The sequence below is a fragment of the Lutjanus erythropterus genome, chromosome 8, assembly GCF_056507025.1.
Source record: "Lutjanus erythropterus isolate fLutEry1 chromosome 8, fLutEry1.hap2, whole genome shotgun sequence".
Classification (NCBI taxonomy): domain Eukaryota; kingdom Metazoa; phylum Chordata; class Actinopteri; order Lutjaniformes; family Lutjanidae; genus Lutjanus; species Lutjanus erythropterus.
This window is the reverse complement of record NC_139324.1, coordinates 21,743,207-21,762,159: the sequence shown is the minus strand read 5'-3', so window position 1 is coordinate 21,762,159 and position 18,953 is coordinate 21,743,207. Positions and strand designations below refer to the sequence as shown.

Here is an 18,953-nt window from a genome sequence, read left to right as displayed (position 1 = left end):
ATTGCGATGAGCATTATTAATTATGTCAGAAAATAGTCATAATTAATCCATTAAATATCTGAAACATTTTTGCCATGAGGGTTTGCAGAGTGGTACTGTATGCTTTTACAGCATTGCCTTTTGCAGCACTGCTGCCCAGCAGAGCCACAGCTGTTGCCACAGCTGGATGTCAAGCAACTTAACAGACAGTGTGGAGAGATGGAAAACCTACTTGAAAACACATTTTCCCTAATATTTGAATTTCTTCTGTGTTTTAGAAGAACCAGTCAATGATTCTCACCCTTCCTCTCTATAATATTTAAAGCCTTGGCGTTTCTCCCACTGGAACACTTAAGATATAAAGATGGTAAAGAAAAAAAAAATCAAACCAGGTTGTTACAACAACAGTATAGTAAAGTCACAGCAACCAAAGCTACAACTCTGGAACTTTTCTCCTGAGCTGTTTTCAGCCCATCTATGAAAGAAATGCTGAAGAGCAAATCAAGGAAACAAACCAGTCTAATAAACGGATATGACTCCAAACAAACATGCAGATCCAGCCTGAACTCAAATTGATAACGGAGCCGAACAAACGACCATCTCTGCCTCTCACTCAGGATATTACAGTACAGACTCAGACATGCATGCAAGACACATAACAAGATCAAGCGATTATTTCTCAATCACTGCAGCATCACTGGGGCCGTGTGACATTTATTTGTGAGTATTTTACATCAGCCGAGTCTGTGCGTCTGATCCCACAGGGGCTGACACGACATGACATTTTCACTGTTATTACGGCCTGTCGATAAGCAGGAGCGTGACAGGCGGCGGCAGCCTGGACTCCTTCACAAACTGAGCACTGCAGTAACCTCGTATGTCCACAGAGGAAAGGCTCTGAGGAACTGAGAGGTAAACTGTTTGGCTTTTCGTATTTGAAACTACAGATGGAGGAGCTGTACTTTGGCTCTAGTTGAAACCATTAATAGACTTTGCTCCGTTTCACTGGAAAGGACAATAACTTATCCAGAAAATACAGTATGTAAGACTAGAGGAGACTAAAAGTCTGTCATGCCAGAGGCTCCATGAGACCATGCTTAAAGCAACAGTAACCTTGAAATTCCAGCTTCAAACTCATTTTGATTAAACACTGACATGTAACATCGCTTTTTAACCAGAAACAATGCAAGTGAGTGAGTGAACATCAAATTCAGTTTTTTCCCAATGAGGATGTACTAACCTGCTTTGTGCATCAGCGAACAGGCTAAGCTACCTGTCGCTTGTTTGTAAAAAATGCTCACCCTTGTCAACTTGCTAGTTTTTTATCCTAAGCAATGTAATCAATAACATATAGCTATGTACATATTTAGAACAGGGGTGACACCACATCACAAAAAATACTAGGCATAATTCCTAATTCTTCCATCATGTTGCTTTAAGTGAAACATTCTTCGGAGCTATGTGCTAATGTCAGCTAAATGCTTACATGCTCACAGAGAGAATACTGACATGGTGATGTTAATCGTGCTTTGTTTACCCAGACTAGCACTAAACACAAAGTAAAGCTGAGACTGATACTCATGAACCAAATTCAAATATTGACCCGATGATGTCACTGGATGAAAATTCAGATGTCACCAAAGTTATTACATTTTTTCCGAAGAGGGGCATGACTGTCTGAACTAAAATTCATGGCTATTCATCCAAGAAACATTTGACATTTCACTCAAAACTGCAGAAGTCAGCTTTTCTTGGCACTTGAGGAAAAGTCAGGGGAGTCTCTCAATTATCTGGAGGTCAGGAACGTCTGTACAAAATATTATGGAAATCTATCCCATAGCTGTTTATACACTTCAGTCTGGACCAAAGTGGACTAACGAACCAACCAACAGACAGACATCCCTATAGCCATGTTGCTGGCACTGTCTGAAAATCTCTATAAATAGCTGTTTCATTAGACATTACTAGTGAAGCAGGATTTGAGAAGGTAAAATAGCGGTCAAGTAAAATGATTACTAGACTTCTAATTTTGTCTGAACTGACAGTCAAACAAAAGAGATCTGGTCTGTAAGCTTGTGAGGTTAATAATGCATCTTTGTCAAAGTGTTAAAATGAACTTTTTGTCTAATAACCACCACCACATTTTAACAGGAACATTACATTGATGTGTTGTGCATTCATTTACACTCTAAGCCTTTCTGTAACCTCCTCTGCGTCATCGCAAACAGCACCAGCAGCAAAAACGTGTACTGAGGGAAAAAACACAAAGGAGCTCCAAGTACTCTAGTTTACTAAGCAAATCTTGGGAGCAATCACAAGAAAAGCTCTGTGCTGAGGAAAATAACAGCACACTGTTTTTGTCCTGGACACAAAATACTGTATCATGCAATCGGAACAAAAACAGTTATATAAGACTGTTAACAACAGAATTCAAAGCGGAGCAAAATCACAAATAAGACAAAAATCAAACTTGAGAAGACTGAGTTATATAAGAATAGTCTTATCTGTGAGAGGTATATTAACTGCTGGTTCTAATGCAACTATAATAAATATGTCTTCAGACCGGTGAGTAAGTGCTGCTTGACGACAGCCAAAACATTATCCAACCTTTATATTTATCACTGCAGGTAGCTATCTCATTCTGCAGGCTGTCAAATCCAGCTGTCAAAATGCATAACAGATTTTTTTTTATTTTTTCAAAAAATGATTGGTGTTAAATAGCAGAAATTAAAACTCTCGGGTCTTATCGAGCACTGCAGCTGCAGAAGCAACAGATGACAGGCAGCCAACGACTCTGTTGACATTTGTGAGTCTGGTCCAAGGCTTAAAGGGCAATTCAACCAAACTTGAACATTTAAACATGAAAGAAGGTCACTGTCAACTTCTACATGACTATGCAAACATTTTACCTGCAGCTCAGTTTCACTATCTCTGAAATACAGAACATCCAGTAAGCCAGATGTTTGGTCAATTAAAGTTATCTATGATTATTTCAAAAGCAGCAATTTTTATGCTGTCAGTCATTTGGAGAGTTTGGGCAAAATGGTAGAGAGCAAAACTCTTCATATGTTCTCCTTGGAACTATTTTTTCTTTAAGATGTGATGAAAGTTAAACCAAGCCTGTTTTCTCATGAGATGTTAAAGTAAACAGCATGCTTTTATAAGAGCAGAGTACCATGTGAAAGCCTATTTGTGCACCACAGAAAACTGTTTGCTTATTGTTTATTGTGCTTTAAAGGATAGTTTTGATTATTTAATGTGGGGCACTCATCGACAAGGTACTTATCGATTGTCACTGTGTTACCTACAGCACAGTACAGTACAGAGTATCGGCATGAAAGCTAAACAATATACTGCTGTGGACAGGGTCAGCAGAACAACATTTTTAGTCACTTAAAAAAAAAGTTCCAGCAAAAAGAAATCAAAATCAGTTTAAGTGTACGCTATATTTAGAATATTTTCACCGGTTTCATTTTCCCTCAAACAGCCTTTTCCAATGGGAAACCAGTGTTGTATAAGCAAATATCACTCTCTCCAAACCAACCAAACTCCATGGATGAAATCAATCATTTGGCCTCACAGAACAGAGGAGGTGCTGATCTATCACTGCCTCTGCTGCTTAGATCATTTGTGTTATTGTGTGACTTTGGTGAAACCAGTCTAACCCTTTAAGTCACACAATAATACAAACAAACTGACCAATTGCTGGAGTGGCAAACAAACTCAACTCATGCGTTCTGTGAGCTAATATGACAGTTGCCAGTTGGGTCTGGTTACTTGGGAGAGAGCAATATTTGGCATATATAACAGTAGTTTCCTGTCTCAAAAGGTCCACAGCAGCACATTGCTTAGCTTCCTACACCATTATTCCTGCTGCTTCTCCAAACTGGTGCATGCCAACTGCCATCTACTGTAGGTAATACACTGGCTGTGGATAAGTACCTCATACAACCCTGCTTCAAAAATCTTAACTATCCCTTTAAAGTAAAAAGCAGGTTTTCATGAGAGCACACCGCCACGTGAAACCCTATGTGTGCACCACAAAAAGCTGCTTGCCTGTTATTTATTTTGCTTTAATCTGCTGAGGCTGCTTAAAGAGTTCAGCAGGAGTTTTGACTGTCCATAAAGATGACGGGGTCAGTCGGTCAGTCAGTCAGCCAATCCCTTGAGTCACAATCAGCCAGCCAGCCAGTTGGTTACTGCTTCGGCCAAGCAACCAGTCATTTAGCCAGGCAGCTAGCCAACCAGTGAGTCAGGAAGCCGACGAACCAGACTGCTAGCCAGCCAGTCCTGTTAATCCACTCAGCAGCAGTAGACCATCAGTCACGTAGAAGTCATCCAGCCAGTTACCCCCAGCAGGTGAGCCAGCCAAACCTTCAGCCAGGCAGTTGGTCAGTTACAATATTTAAACAATAATTTTGTGAAAACAAAACCAAGGCTATGCAAGACGTTACAGGGCATTAAAAGATGTGCAGAAAGTCAGCACACACGCACAGACAAACAGTACCTTCTGTGGTCAACACAACATCCCGCCGCCCACAAACTGTCAGTCATGTGAATGTTTTTGGAACAAGTGAGCATAATTACAGATGCCGGGGACAGACTGGATGAGGAGAAACAAAGCAGGAACGTTCCTACATATTACTCACCATGGGACATAAATAAAGGTTGAAAATAACAGCTTAAAGAGAAGAAAATAATCATCTCAATTGACAAAACATAAGTTTACATTCCTTTATGTTCAGGGTAGTGCAGATGGTTCATACCTCACAGTAAAATACATTGAAGAGACAGAGTACGCTCAAGCAAAGAAATGACAAGCCAACCAAAAAAACTGCTGTCATCAATCTCACATTACTGCAGAGAGAGAACCATATCCTTGATTGAACGTATGGATGATCCTGGCAATTTGCTGACTGACTGACTGAAATACTGAAGATTAAAGGCAACACAAAAGCACTGGAGAAAGGCCTAAAATTAGGCAGGAAGTAAACCACAAAAACTGGAGTCTTTGTGGGTTAGCTAGCTGGCTAACTCCTGCATGCCATCAAGACGGATGCCACAGTGGTCACCAGGGGATAAAGTTTGTGAACACAAATAGCAAAAACCTAAAAGACTGTAACAGGATTAGAGGCATTCGAATTCAACTGCTTTTGATTTCACAAAGTGTGTGTGGTATTTTGCGCTTAGAATGAATTTTGGACCACGCTTAAAGTATTAAATAAACATATATTTATGACTATTTAATATTTTTAAGCGTCTGTGTTAGTAAATATGAATTTAAGACATTTACAGGCTAAAATATGCAACATTTCAGCATTAATATGTCTTAAAATATGATACATATATTACATATTTTGCTGAGCTGTGTACTTAAAATATCCCAAAGTTTCCTACTAGCTACAAGTTTCTATAACTTCTGGGAAAACAGGATATATCAGATTGAAGAGGGAAGTTGACAAACATGACTAAACATAACATGAATAAAACTTAAGACATTACTTTGCCCCTGAACATGATTCATGCCTGAGTCTGGTCAGATAGATTTTTATCTGCAATGGTAGTTGTTTAACAATGAAGACAACAACTCCCATGATCCTATGCTACTAAAGATGTCATCAGACTATGTTTTTCATTTTTGATTTAATGTGTGTGCAACCCCCAGCAGCAGAACTTATATATTATGCATTTAAGACTTGTTAAGTACCTGCAGCCACCCTAGATAAAAATCAGTAAATAAATAAATCCTCGCAGGAACCATAAAATATTCTGTACTTAATTAAAGACTTCAATAATACTCAACGGTCAAAAGTGGCGTTGAGAAATGTTCTGATGTCTGAATTGAAATGTTCCCGCTGGCCCACCAGTCACTGCCTGACAGTTTTCCATGTTGAGCTCCACCAGTCAGACAGTCAGTTTTAACTTCAGTCTGTCAGAAAGCATCGTTTGGATTCCACAGAGACAACACAGAAACACACAGAGACACATTTACCAGTGTGTGTGTGTGTGTGTTTTTGTGTGTGTGTGTGTGAGAGAGAGAGAGAGAGAGCGAGAGAGAGGAGGCGGGCAGAAAGTGACCTGGATGTCAGGATACAGCTGCTTCGACAAGGAGACAGTGACATCATTCTTTCTCTCTGTCTGTCATATGTTCACTGTCTCTTTCTCTCCATCTTGTTTGTACACTTTCCATTTATTCTGGACACTCACTGTCTCGATTAGCCTTGTCCTTGCAGCAGCACCTAACCATCTCCTATCATGACTTTACTTCTGTGTTCATGTATATCCCGTCATTACGACACCTCACGTGTCTCTGTCTCTCTTTGTCTCACTTTTCCTGAACTATAAACTATATATCCACAGTCAGTCGCTCAAAACAAGGCCTCCTGAAGCTACTCATTATCATTCCTTGGCATGAAATGGTGGGGAGACTTGGTGGCGGCCATATTGCTGCTAAAGTATTACAGCACACAAAGTGAGCAGAGCTAACAGAACCGCGACCCCAGGGGAGCGGACAGCCGCAAAATGGAAGTATAATGGAAAATGGAAGCTGAGTAGGAGGGAGACTTTGGCTTCGACAAAAGGCCAAGAGAGGTCGATGTGTCTTTATAACAGGCGAACAGGAGCCTGAAGGGATGTGTTTCAGGGGTTATTTTAAACACTCGCTCTGGTCCTGTCAAATCTGACAAAGCCTTCTGCATTTAACCTTGATTTCATCACAGGTTAAGTTTGATGCTATTGTCAAATTAATTTGTATTACGGTGAATCAAACCTTTCAACACTTTCTCAGCACTGCACACATCTGGTTTGTTAGAAATGAATGGTAGTAACCTCAGCACCAAGATAAAGACTGAACAGTCCTTCCAGGATTCCACTGGCTATTTTTGAGATTGTTGCAGCCTATTGTTGCCTGATTTCACAGCAGCTTTTCTAAAAAAAAATATGATGCATGTTGCAATATTCTTAGGTTTTTTCGCAATAAAACTACAGGAACACGTGAAACTGTTTTTCTATAATTCATTAAAAATCAAATGCAACTTGTTCCAGGGAGAATAAAACCACACTCTGCTCTGACTGTTCAAGTAAGCTTACCAAACAGGCTCAGGATTACAAAAGAAAACAACAAAAATCAAACAAATAATGCTTTATTTGTAAATGAAGATGTGCACATGGGGGTTTTCCACAAACAGCAAAATCTTTTTGGAGCTCAAACTCAGTCAGCGAGCACAAAATTATGAAATATAAAAGAGCACAGAGCATTGATAAATGTCTATAACAATGAAAAACCTTGTGATCTTTTAAGTACCTGTGACAAAATAGGAGAATAAAAAAAAAAAAAAAATGTAAATAAAACATTGAGACATGACTATATAGTGACTGCTAAGATTGGTGGAACTGAGGGGAAGCTATGATGATTGGTCAAATATGCAGAAAAGTTGTTGTGATTGGACAAAATTGTAAGGTCATGTAGAATTCAGAGGATTGGTTGAATTTGCATTAATTGTTGCAATCACAACACTGCAGCTTCCTGAAGGGACTGACTACAGACAGAAGCTTACAAGCCTACAATTTTAACCAGTCAATCATTATTTGATGGGTGAAAACAGGAATGTATTGTGCAACAGATGTGACATAAATGTGACAAAGTTCAAAAGATTAAAAGTGTGACTGTGAGACTATATCCATAATAAAGCTGATTATCTCTGGAAGCATTTTCAGATCATGGCTAAACCACTGACTGTATACAAAAAGTGGACATGGCCACTGTGGCATCACCCATTAGTTTGTGGACTACCATTTTGGAGCCTTGAGGTTGGCATTTTGGAGCCAGACGTGACCATATTTGGACAAGAGGGTGGAGCTGGGGAGAAGCAAGGTGTATGCAGTGTGTACAGTGAGTCCCATCAGTACACATTATTATGCCTCTATCCTTGTTGACATACAAGCATACCTTTGCTTTATCATGTATTTTACTCTAAATGGGACAATAATTTATGAAATGAACATCACACTGTAATGAAGTAGACTTTAAACTAGACACTCAGTCCATAAACTCATAGAAAAATGTTTACTGAGGTCATGAATCAATTGAGAAAAAGCATAATTTACTCATAAACTTTCATACAATTGGACTTCCTGTTGTAACTAGTGGGGTCTCCCCCCAGTGGCTATTAGATACAATGCATGTTTATGGCACTTCTGCATTGATTTCACTTTACAGACCCAGAGGCTACATGCACTTCTTTTATAGTCTACGGGTATAACTGAATTGGTCAGAAAACAACTGCAATTGCTTTTATTGGTCACACACAGGACTGCACACTTCTGCATGTGAGTCTGCTATTTGTGAGGGTTGTGAGTCAAAACAGGTCAAAGCTTTCCAATTACTCCCTACAAGCTGACAGCAGCTATCTAAATGATTTTGAGAATAGGCTCAGAAAACCAAATGGAAGATAAGATAAATGTTGAAGTGTAATATTTGTTTTTGATTTTTTTTTTTCAAGTTCCAAGTCTTCTCAATTTGATTATATTACAGTAACTCATATTATCATACATCATCACCAAAGTTATCATAGTGCATCCTGAGTGTAATGTGAATGTACGGACCAAATTTTGTTCTGATACATCTTGATAGATATTTCAATGCATAAGGGAAAATTTTGACGTACTGATGGCACAAGAAGTGGCCTGAAAAGTCGTTAAGATTGATTTATGGGGACGTTGACTATCCGGATTAAATTTCATGGCAATCCATCTGATGGGTGTTTTTCAAATCTGGATCAGCCAACTGAGTGACACTGCAAATTCTACAACCCTGCAGCTTGTTAGGGCTGCAACAAATGAATATTTCCATTATTGATTAATATGCAGATTATCTTCATGATTAATCAATTAATTGTTTAGTCTACCATCAGACGTGTCCAACCTGTCCAACCAACAGTCCAAAGACTCTTCATTTTCTACCAAAAGACTTAATTTTCTACCAAAAATGCCAAAGAAAAGCAGGAAATCCTCGAATTTAAGAAAATGGAACCAGAAACCATTTCTAGCTGACAAATGACTAAACCAATTAATCCATTATCCAAATAGTTGGCAATTCATTTTTTAAAGACTTACTAAAATTATTTGACTAATTGTTGCAGGTGTACAGCTAGTGTGGCTAAAATACTGTTCAGGAAAAGCAGACTTTGTGAGGATGAAGCCTTACAATCGAGATAAAGAAAACAGAAACAGTTCTCAAATGTACCTGAATTAGTTTCAACATGACTGGACAGTTTTAACAGGTTTTTATTTTATTCTTCAAGACTAACATACCAATTCCATGCCTTCAACACCCTCCCACTTTTCACTTTCACACCTTCTGAATAGACAGGGAGCAGTGGGAGAGGGTGGGAGGTGAGAGAGAGTTTTTTTTTTCATTTGCAGAATTCACAGAAAGAGAAATAGCAAGACAGAAAACATGGTGATAAAAGCAATTCAACCCCCAGGAGTAACAGAAAGGTAGAGATAAAGATGCTTGGTGTGGAGTTTTTCCACTAATCAAGATCGATTTTCTCCTACCGAATCCCACTGGATTACATCGAGTCAACAGCAGCAGCGAGAGACTCTGAATGCCGAGCTGCAGCACCTACATTTCTCTCTCCCTGCATTTCTCTCCTTTTCTTTGTGATATCCTATCAGGGATGAGGATGACTTCACCCTCTATGTCTGCTCTACCCTCTACTGTCTCTCTCGTTCCACACAGAATTCAGAGTTGGCTACTGAAAGAACGATGGAGAGCGATAGAAACGAGACAAATATAAGCAGGATATGTGCCAAAAAAAGGGAAGAGAAGGAGAAAAATGCAGACAAGAATCTGGAAGAATGCAACAAAAAGAGCATAGAATGAAGGGATGGACACAGAATAAGAGATGTGGTGAATGTATGGAAAAGATGGAGGTGCAGAGAGAAGCAGGCGAGCAGCGGGAGCCCCTCCCATAATGCCACTGCACTTCAGCTGAACCTTCTCAAAGAAGCTCTGAGCTCTGTCTCTCTCTCTTTTGCCAATCACACCACAGAAACAATGATATTTCTAATCCATCATGTTTTCTGGCATCAGATGTTAATTAAAAAGATGGAAGAAATGACGTTCCATCAGAGCAAATTTTAAAGTTGAAAGCGTAGGCACAAACAGTCACAAAATCATTAAAGGGATAGTTCAGATTGTTTGAATTGGGGTTGTATGAGATACTTATCCATTGTCAGTGTTTTATTTGCAGTAGATGGTGGTCGGCACACCACTAGTTTGCAGAAGCAGCAGGAGTAATGAAGCTAGGAAATGTACTTCTGTTTATATTAAGAATATTTTTACCTTTATGTTGCCATCAAATAGTCATTGCCAGTGGGAAATTGCCATTATACAAGCCAAACTTCGCTCTCTGTTACTCAACCTGACTCATTTTTCCTTGCAGAACACAAAAGTTCTTGGTCTACTGCTGCCTTCTCCAAACTGGGGGCATGTCAACTACTGTAGGTAATATAATGACTACGGATTAAATACCTCATGCAATCCTACTCCAAATAATCTAAACTATCCCTTCAACCGTAAAGAGCTGCTGTGCATAAAAAAGGTAGAAAAACATCAGTGTTTGTGTCGATATTTTGGCTTCATAAAGGAGGACACAAAACTGATGCCGATGTATAGCTGTCATTTTTGCTGAAAATATTAATCAACAAAGCGCTTACTGTCACAAACGCTAGCAATTAAACTCATCCCCGGGAATAAGTCACAAAGCCCTCAGAAAAACAGACAACTGTAACCTTACACTCTGCTCCAACGTTGCACATTACAACAAAGACAAACAGGCACTAAAGCTGGAGTGATGCTTCTGCAAAGATGCATGTAAAGGTCTTACACAGAGAACGGTGTTATGGGTAAGCCAACATTCAGACAGACTTGAGCGCGAAAAAACACAGGGCTTTTATTTTATTTTTTTTTAGGGATTTTCACTCGCCATCTTCTCTCTCTTCTTTTAAGTGTCTGCCTTTCTCCCTCCTCAGCCTCTCTCTCCCTCTGTATATGGAACAGGAAGTGGAATGTGGGTCAGAGCACATATGCCGAGATGTGCACAGGGAGCAGAGAGTGGACATGCACAAGCACACATAAACACACACAAACATGCACATAGGAAGAGACATGTATAGCTGTGTTGTTTTGCATGTGTGACACGTTAACGTATGAAAGCTCTAGTGGTTCCCCTTATAGGTCTGACACACACACACACAAGTAAATGTTAGGTGTGTATGTATGTGCATGTGCATATCTCATGCTTTTCCAATGCAAATAACTTCCTCTGCTCAACTGTCATTCTTGGCATGCGTCCAGACAAACTCTGAGTGTTTACTTTAGAAAATGGCTGAGCCGCGTGGAAAAGGACTACTATAAACATTTTGGATGAGTTAAAAGAAAAAAAAACCTGATATGTCTCGATTATTCCCCACATGTGTATTTCTATTCAATGATTCAGCTCGTATGAATACATAAACATACTCCTATCAAATGGTCCTGATCCTTCTTCATGTCCTCTCTTTAATCTCCACAGTTGGAAATGAGGATTTGAGCTTGCGGGCCACAGTGCACTCCCAAACTCAGACTGCCTTTTTCAATATTTCACCATGAACTAGATTTCTGAACAGGACTGCCAAATTATGTCTGATTACCTGCCACAGTGGCAGCGAAAGTAGACTAACTAATCATCATAGAGTATACAGCAGTGCCCAAAATTACTGAAGTAGTATTTTCAGTTAAGGTGAAAGCCTTTAAAGCAACTATAATCAATATTCTTACACTAATATAATCATCATTATTATTTTTTTATTATAGATCACATGACATCTTATACATGAAAGTGGTTGCCCATGGTGACAAAGGAAAAAGATTATCACCTGATTCTGCTGTTGCCCTCAGATCTATGGCATGCTTCAACTTCAGCTTACTACTTGTTTTCCACAACTTTCCTGTTTTGATTTCCTCTCAACACTTTCACAGGCTTGTTTTAAGCTGCAGCAGACAGGGGTGAAAGAAGTATTCAAATCCTTTACTCAGGTATAACACACCTCATTAATATGGCTGCTGGATTAATGTGTATATTGCATTTTACTGCTGTAGATGTTTAAAATTAAGCTAATTTTAACTACTCTATACTGTTGGCTGGTATAATCTACAGCAATGTATCACATTCTATACTATTTTTATTATTTTAAGAATATTTTTTCTTTAACATGCCTAGCTGTGAAACATCATCAATCATTTTTCTTCTTTCCGTCCACTCCTCTACTTAAAATACAAGGTACTGATGTTTGGTAATGGATTTGTTTCCCTGACAGACTCAGACTGCTGTGGTCATTCTTTCCTTTAGGGGTGTGTCAGACTGCAGCCACAGGAAGACCATGAGGGGTGTGAAAAAGGGCAAAACACTGCAGAGGCGACAAATATTCGATAGTCTAAAAATAAAATGCTGCCTGGGGAAGAATACAATAACACTATTCAAAATATGCTGCCACAATGTGCTATCAAGCTTTTTAAAATGGTGGGTCCATTAGTCTCAGTAGAACAAGGTTTGTTAAGGTGGCTTAGGTTTAAAGACTGCATCATCATTCCACTTACAAAAATGTTATATTTTTATACTTTTCCCTGCATATAATACACAAAATGTGCACTGTATAGCACATTAATGTATACCGAGGTCCTCTGAGGGGAACCATGCTTCAGAACCCCCTTCATCAATATACAGTAAGTTCTTATTTTCAACAAGTCAAACTTTTCCTATAAAGACAATAAAACTTTTGTCTCAATTAGCCTGTATTTCTAGTTACTTAACAGCTTCAGGTGCATTACCACCCCCTTTTGGACAGGAGAGCCAACCCTGGTTTGCATGTAGCTGAGAAAACCCAGACAGATTGTCATCAGATTTGTGATCCGACCAGCAGAGATGCATATAGAGTGTGTGACTAAGTGTAAATCAAAGTGTCCAGATACACAGGACATGTGTAAATGGAACCTTACATACTTCGTCCTACACATAGGACTTTAGCTGATGTATTAGGGTTTTCAGAGACACAGCTAAAAGCAGCGGGGTCCTAAAAGACAGACAGGACAATCCTCTTCAGTAGAACGGCTGACCCAGATTAAAGGATTTTATGTGACAGCCTTGATGACACACTCATTCCTCTTTAAGGCGTCTCGGCAGGAAATGGTCAAGTGACCTAAAATATGTGTTTGTGAATATTTTTCCCATTGTCTCATTTAGCTGTTCATCCGATGATGAGTAACACCAAAGGCAGGCAAATAAAAAGTACTCACTACCAACACCATCACTGTAGTGACACGTAGGTTTATAAGATTCCCAGGATATTTTCTGTGTGTATACACACAAGGAAACACAAGCTCCAATTACTCAGAAACAGAAACAACCCTTTGGGTCCTTACTGAACTTTGTGGAACCTGGAAAGCATGCACCCATGGGCTTGAAAACACACACGTGTGCGCGCATACACACACACGCACATAAACACACACACATGCACACGCGCACACACACACACACACACCAATCTTCAATCTTTCAGACGATTGGCTAAACTGACTTCAGGAAATTGAAAATCTGTTGAGCTTCAAACACAAACTCAGCTTTATCCAGCGAAGAGAAAAAAACTTGGGATTGGAAGGCGTGTCATTTTAAGCCCAAAAAACATGACTATTTTTGGAGAGCAAACATTGACGTGAGGGTGCAGAGCAGAGATAGCGAGGGAGTCAGAGAAACGGTTTGTTTTGGATAATAGTGAACGCTTGAGTAAAGAATTAGCGCTGATTTAGGCCGACAGATGCAATGAAACTAAATTCGGGATCAGTTCCAAATCTGCAAAAGCTGCTGGTGAGACTGGTAACGGCTACAACCACACCTCATACATTTTTCATGCATCTATCTGATATTAGCGCTGTATTAATTTCTCTCTTTAAAGTGGAAATATTTGAATAAAGCAGTGTAAAACTAAACTGCAATGTCTCTCAAACACAGAATTCAATAATCCTGCAGTAAACGTAGCAGCAGCTTAGCCATCATGCAGTTCAAACAGCCAAGAAAAAGTGATTTCCATGCACCTACACAATTTCAATTTGCACATAAAAAGCCTGCACAGAAACACGGAAAATTCAGAAAAAATAACTCTCAAAAAATTACAAAAAAAAAAAAAAAAACTATGCTTGGTGGAAGTGGAATAGTTGGGTGTATCGATATCAGCAAAATGTAGTGCAACAGAAACAGACTTAATAAATGATGACTAACACGAGGCATGTGACTTAAACATTACATGAAGAGACTAAAAACAGCAGCACAGTAGACTAAAACATCAGCTCTGATACAATAAGGACACTGTAACCTTCCTAAAACTGCTACATGATGGAAAAAATAAATGCAATATTTTAATCCTGTTTTGTTTTCCATCATTTGAGGTTTGACTGATGCTCTTTTAATTATGTCATTTATAAGCCTGATGAGTTAGGACACAAATATGCAAAACCTACATCCAATTGAATACTTAAAAGACATTTAATGTTCAAACTGATAAACTTTGTTTTTTGCAATATGTACTCTAATTTTTGAATGTGAGGCCTGCAAACATTCAAAAAAGTTGGAACAACAATGTTCATCAGGTTGAACATTAAATATTTTGTTTTTGTATTATATTCAATTGAAGGTCATAAAGGATTTGCAAATCAGTGAATTCTGTTTGTATTTCCATTTTACACAACGTCCTACCCCTTTTGGAAATGGAGTTGTGCCCTCTTCTTCTACAATGATTCAATCAAACTGGAGAATTAGCATCACTAGTTGTTTATTTCGATACGCTCAACACCTAATATTAAAATCTACACTTAATTTTGGGAAAACCTGGCTGATGACAACAAAATATTAAAAAAATAAACATCAAGTGGTGTTTACTGACCTCTGTGACATCCATGACTTTGATGGCCGCCAGTTGTCCCGTCTTGACATGTCGTCCCTGGAGACAAAAGCAGAAGAGAGGAGAGATAAGTCAAAGGTAAACTTGTGATTTATGTCTAATACAGAAGGTACAGTGTCATCGCCATTTACTAATCTATGTGACTATTGTTTGAACATGAACAGCCACATTATGGGACAATTCCTGTAAGAGCACAGTATGACACTGACAATGGTATTCTTCTTTTTTAGGTGTTGGTGAAAGAAGCCTGAAAGTGACCAATTTACAGCACAAACTGTTGGTTGTAGTCAGAAAGCTTCCCAGACAGTAGTTTGATAAGTCAGACAAACATGCTGGGTGATTCAGTTGGTAGTAAAAACAAAAAACACATTCATAACAACTTATTTCCCTTTACAATAGTGTTGATTATTACAGACGATGGTTCAAACCTTCTGCATTCCTTAACAGTGCTTTCACTGAAACTGGTGCAAGCAATTAAAACACAACTTCTCTTTTTCAGGCACAGAGTCAACATTCAGAATCAAAGTCAATAAGAAAGATTTTCCAAAAGATATTTGACATGAAGGCATGAAATAGTTCGTGAACCGAGACGAGGGGCACAAATAGCATGCTAACACACCTTGACTGTAAGCTTTTGTCAAAAATAAGTTTGTAAATAGTATTTTTTTAAAGTAACGTAGCATGGGCATCATTTTTTTTTATAAATTAGCTACTATATATTAAAAATGAGGGTAAATGCAGTTACTACTAGCTTACCTACAGCTTATGCCATATGCTAACAGTACACAAGCCAGTGAGAAGCCATAACAACCCCACAGCTGTACTGTTTTTGTTACAGTCCACACTCAGGCTTTATTTAAGTCAGACAAAACAGCTTGAACAAACTAGCAAGGTACAGTACACCTTTGAGCACAGCAACAATGAACAGAAACCCCACTGTTAAAGCCAATTTTCACTCTAGAACTTGAGCAGGGCTCAGTTACCAGATGGTGAGCTAAAATGTTTTCACAGATGGAAAAAGGGTAGAGAAAGAAAGCGCGAGTTTAAGTCTGCATCATGTTTGTAGCCTGTGTCTGTGCATGTGTGTCTGAACTGCCACATGATCAGGTTTCCTTTGTGTGAAACAGGACAGTGACACCTGAGCCACCGGGCCCTGTTCCTGAATGAGTTGGCGCAGTCCATAGTTTGAGTGATGAGGGATTAACCCATTTTGGTTTAGCCAAAGGGGATAAGTGTGTGTGTGTGTGTGTGTGTGTGTGTGTGTGTGTGTGTGTGTGTGTGTGTGTGTGTGTGTGTGTGTGTGTGTAGGTGGTGTTAGTGATAAGGTCAAGGCTGATTGAGAGAGCAAATTGCAAAGATGGTTGGTGCCTAACTGTGAGAACAGTATGGGAATGGGAAGATGAAGGAGGATGTAACTATTAAAAAAAGAGGAGGACAGAATGAACTAAGCTGAAGACAAAACTCATGACATAAACAAGCACACAGTGAATTAAAGACATAGTAAAGATGGTGGGAGAGAACACGTTTTGTATTGTTTTGTTGAAATCTGAATCTGGCAGGAGTGAACAAAGGGAGATACTGTACGACTTCGGGAAAAAAGCAACTACAAAACAAAGTGTAGGTGGGCTGATGTTATGTCGAACCATATCAGCAATGAAAAACAAAGGGAAAGGAGTGACAGTGGAGAGAGAGAGACAAGCTGAAGTGAAGGGCAGAGGCACGGAAAAATAAACAGAGCAGTTTCAGTGCAGAGAGGAGACTGAACATAACTAGGGTCATTAACAGAGTACCTCCATGGGAAAGTCATTTTAAGTCCTTAAGCTTTTTGACTATTACGGTTTAGCTTTTTAAAAAAAGCTCAGAGAACAGAGAGCACCACCAATTAAAAGTTTAAGATAATATCATATGACCAGGGCTGTACTGAACGATTTTTACAAAACCTCAGTCTGAATAAAATGATTTATCAGATCAAATAAGTAAGTCTCTTTTAACTAAATCAGGTTTCTTTGATGAACTTTTCATCACCATACATGTAATTTATGGCGCTGTTAGCCTGCTGTTAGACCGCCTCTTAAAAAAGGTCTGTGCCTCCTTTTGTGTGCAAGACGGAGAGAGCAACTGTTTTTTTGGCCAGTGAAAATGTTGTTTTACAAACATTAACAACAACAAATACAGATTGAAGCAAAACACTTTCTGGATTTTACATAGTATGATAGTAACAGGCTACTAATACCACTGCTAGGCTCAAGCACTAGCTACCTGGCTAGTTAGCTATCCACAACGGATTTTAGTACAGGAAACAGGAAAGGATAAGGTTTTCAAAAGAAGGGTCAAATTCTGCAGCTGAATGGTGCTTTTGAGCCTATTTTAGCTCATTATTATTGGTTTCAAGACATATTAAGCACTCTCACAAACCCCTTTCAAGTATTTGCTATTTAGCTTCATGATCACATGAATATTTTGGCCACTTGCTGCTGCAAAATAGGTTCACAAATCTGCTTATTTTAACAACTTGGACCAAACCCAAAATTAAACCAAAACATTAAATCCTATTACTGGCTAAAGTTCTCAAAAGTCAATTGGTCAACTTAGATTTTTTTTTTGGTAGGGCGAATGTAATGGACAAGTGTACGTGTGTGTTTGTGTGTGTTGAGTGTGGTGTCTCTGTGCTCTTCAGCCACAGCAGGCCAACACAGGCAGACTTCCATTAGCATCCATCTTACTGTAGCACTGCTGAGTCATCCTTTCTAAATCACGACACACACAATGCATTTCTGACGTTCTAATGGTCGTACAAAAAAAAAAACCCACACATATATACAAAAACTTAGCAGCACCACTTCCGTTTACACACACAAAAAGTCTATGACCCCATGTCGGTGTGACCTCACTATCTCAATTTGAGATTTTGCATTTCTGTTTCCCCAGTGACCACAGGCCTGCTTAACAATCTGCAGGTCCCACAGAACGAGAAGCAGGAGTGTGTGCTAGCGTGTGTGAGAAGTCAGGGTACCAGCATGTTCCAGCTGACTGTGCAGTTTTGTTGAAGAGTAAAAATATGTGTTGGCATAATCACACACATATACACGTATACACAGGAATACTCTCCACTGTGTGCACTTATGGTGTACATAATTTGTCCAACCTGTAGTGTTATTGTCTGCACACATGCACACACATGCAGAGCTTTGAGTCTCACACACTGGCAAACTACGGGCACTTAAGTGGACACACTTTCCATTCCTCTCTCTCTCTGTCACACACACACACACACACACTGAGTCTAACATGAATATATGAATAAATATCGTCAGACATACAGATAGACACACACACACGCACACGACTTGTCTCTTTCCTTCCTGAGGTTTAGTTTCATAGGGGTCCTTAAAGTGAAAACAAACCACTTGTGACTGGCTCCCAACAATTGTGTGTGTCTGTAGATAGGTGTGTGTTCGGACAGTTTTGAATTAGTGTTTGACTGTGCAGTTTTTCTTGCCTCCTCTCATTTTCCAATCATATTCTTTTCTTTTTGTGAAGCTGTTTTTAAAAGGAAATTAATAACGAGATGCTGTCTACAATGATGAAAGAATTTTGTGTGTGTGTGTGTGAGTGAGTCTCCTCTCCGTGTGTGAGAAAGGTGACCTCAGAATGCAGACTGTAATAATTACAGAATCCCCCCCTCAGCCGCAGACACACACACACAGACAGGCACACAACGGTTAATGGATGACATCATCTTTTTCTCTGGTTCCTTTGTTCAGAAATGAGACACACACACACACACACACACACACACACACCTGGCCAACATGGACAAACAAAAGAAAGGATAAAGACTGAATGACAATCCATCAGTTGGTCAGAAATTGAGGAATTATTTAGGGTTTTATTTAGAGATGTGCCAAATGCAATTTTCTTGGCTGATTCCAATTTTCATTTTTTTAAGTCTGACCTGCCAACTCTGATTTTAG

General features: G+C 39.1%; 1 protein-coding gene across 9 annotated transcripts in view; it reads right to left on the bottom strand.

Moving 5' to 3' along the window:
• LOC146322797 (mitogen-activated protein kinase kinase kinase kinase 4-like) overlaps positions 1 to 18,953 on the bottom strand; it is a 122,812-nt gene that overhangs the window by 56,660 nt on the left and 47,199 nt on the right. For all 9 annotated transcript variants that reach the window (XM_084724892.1, XM_084724893.1, XM_084724896.1 and 6 more), the window contains exon 3: positions 14,962 to 15,018. In XM_084724892.1, coding sequence (XP_084581018.1) covers positions 14,962 to 15,018 — 57 coding nt within the window. The remainder of the gene's footprint in view (positions 1 to 14,961; positions 15,019 to 18,953) is intronic.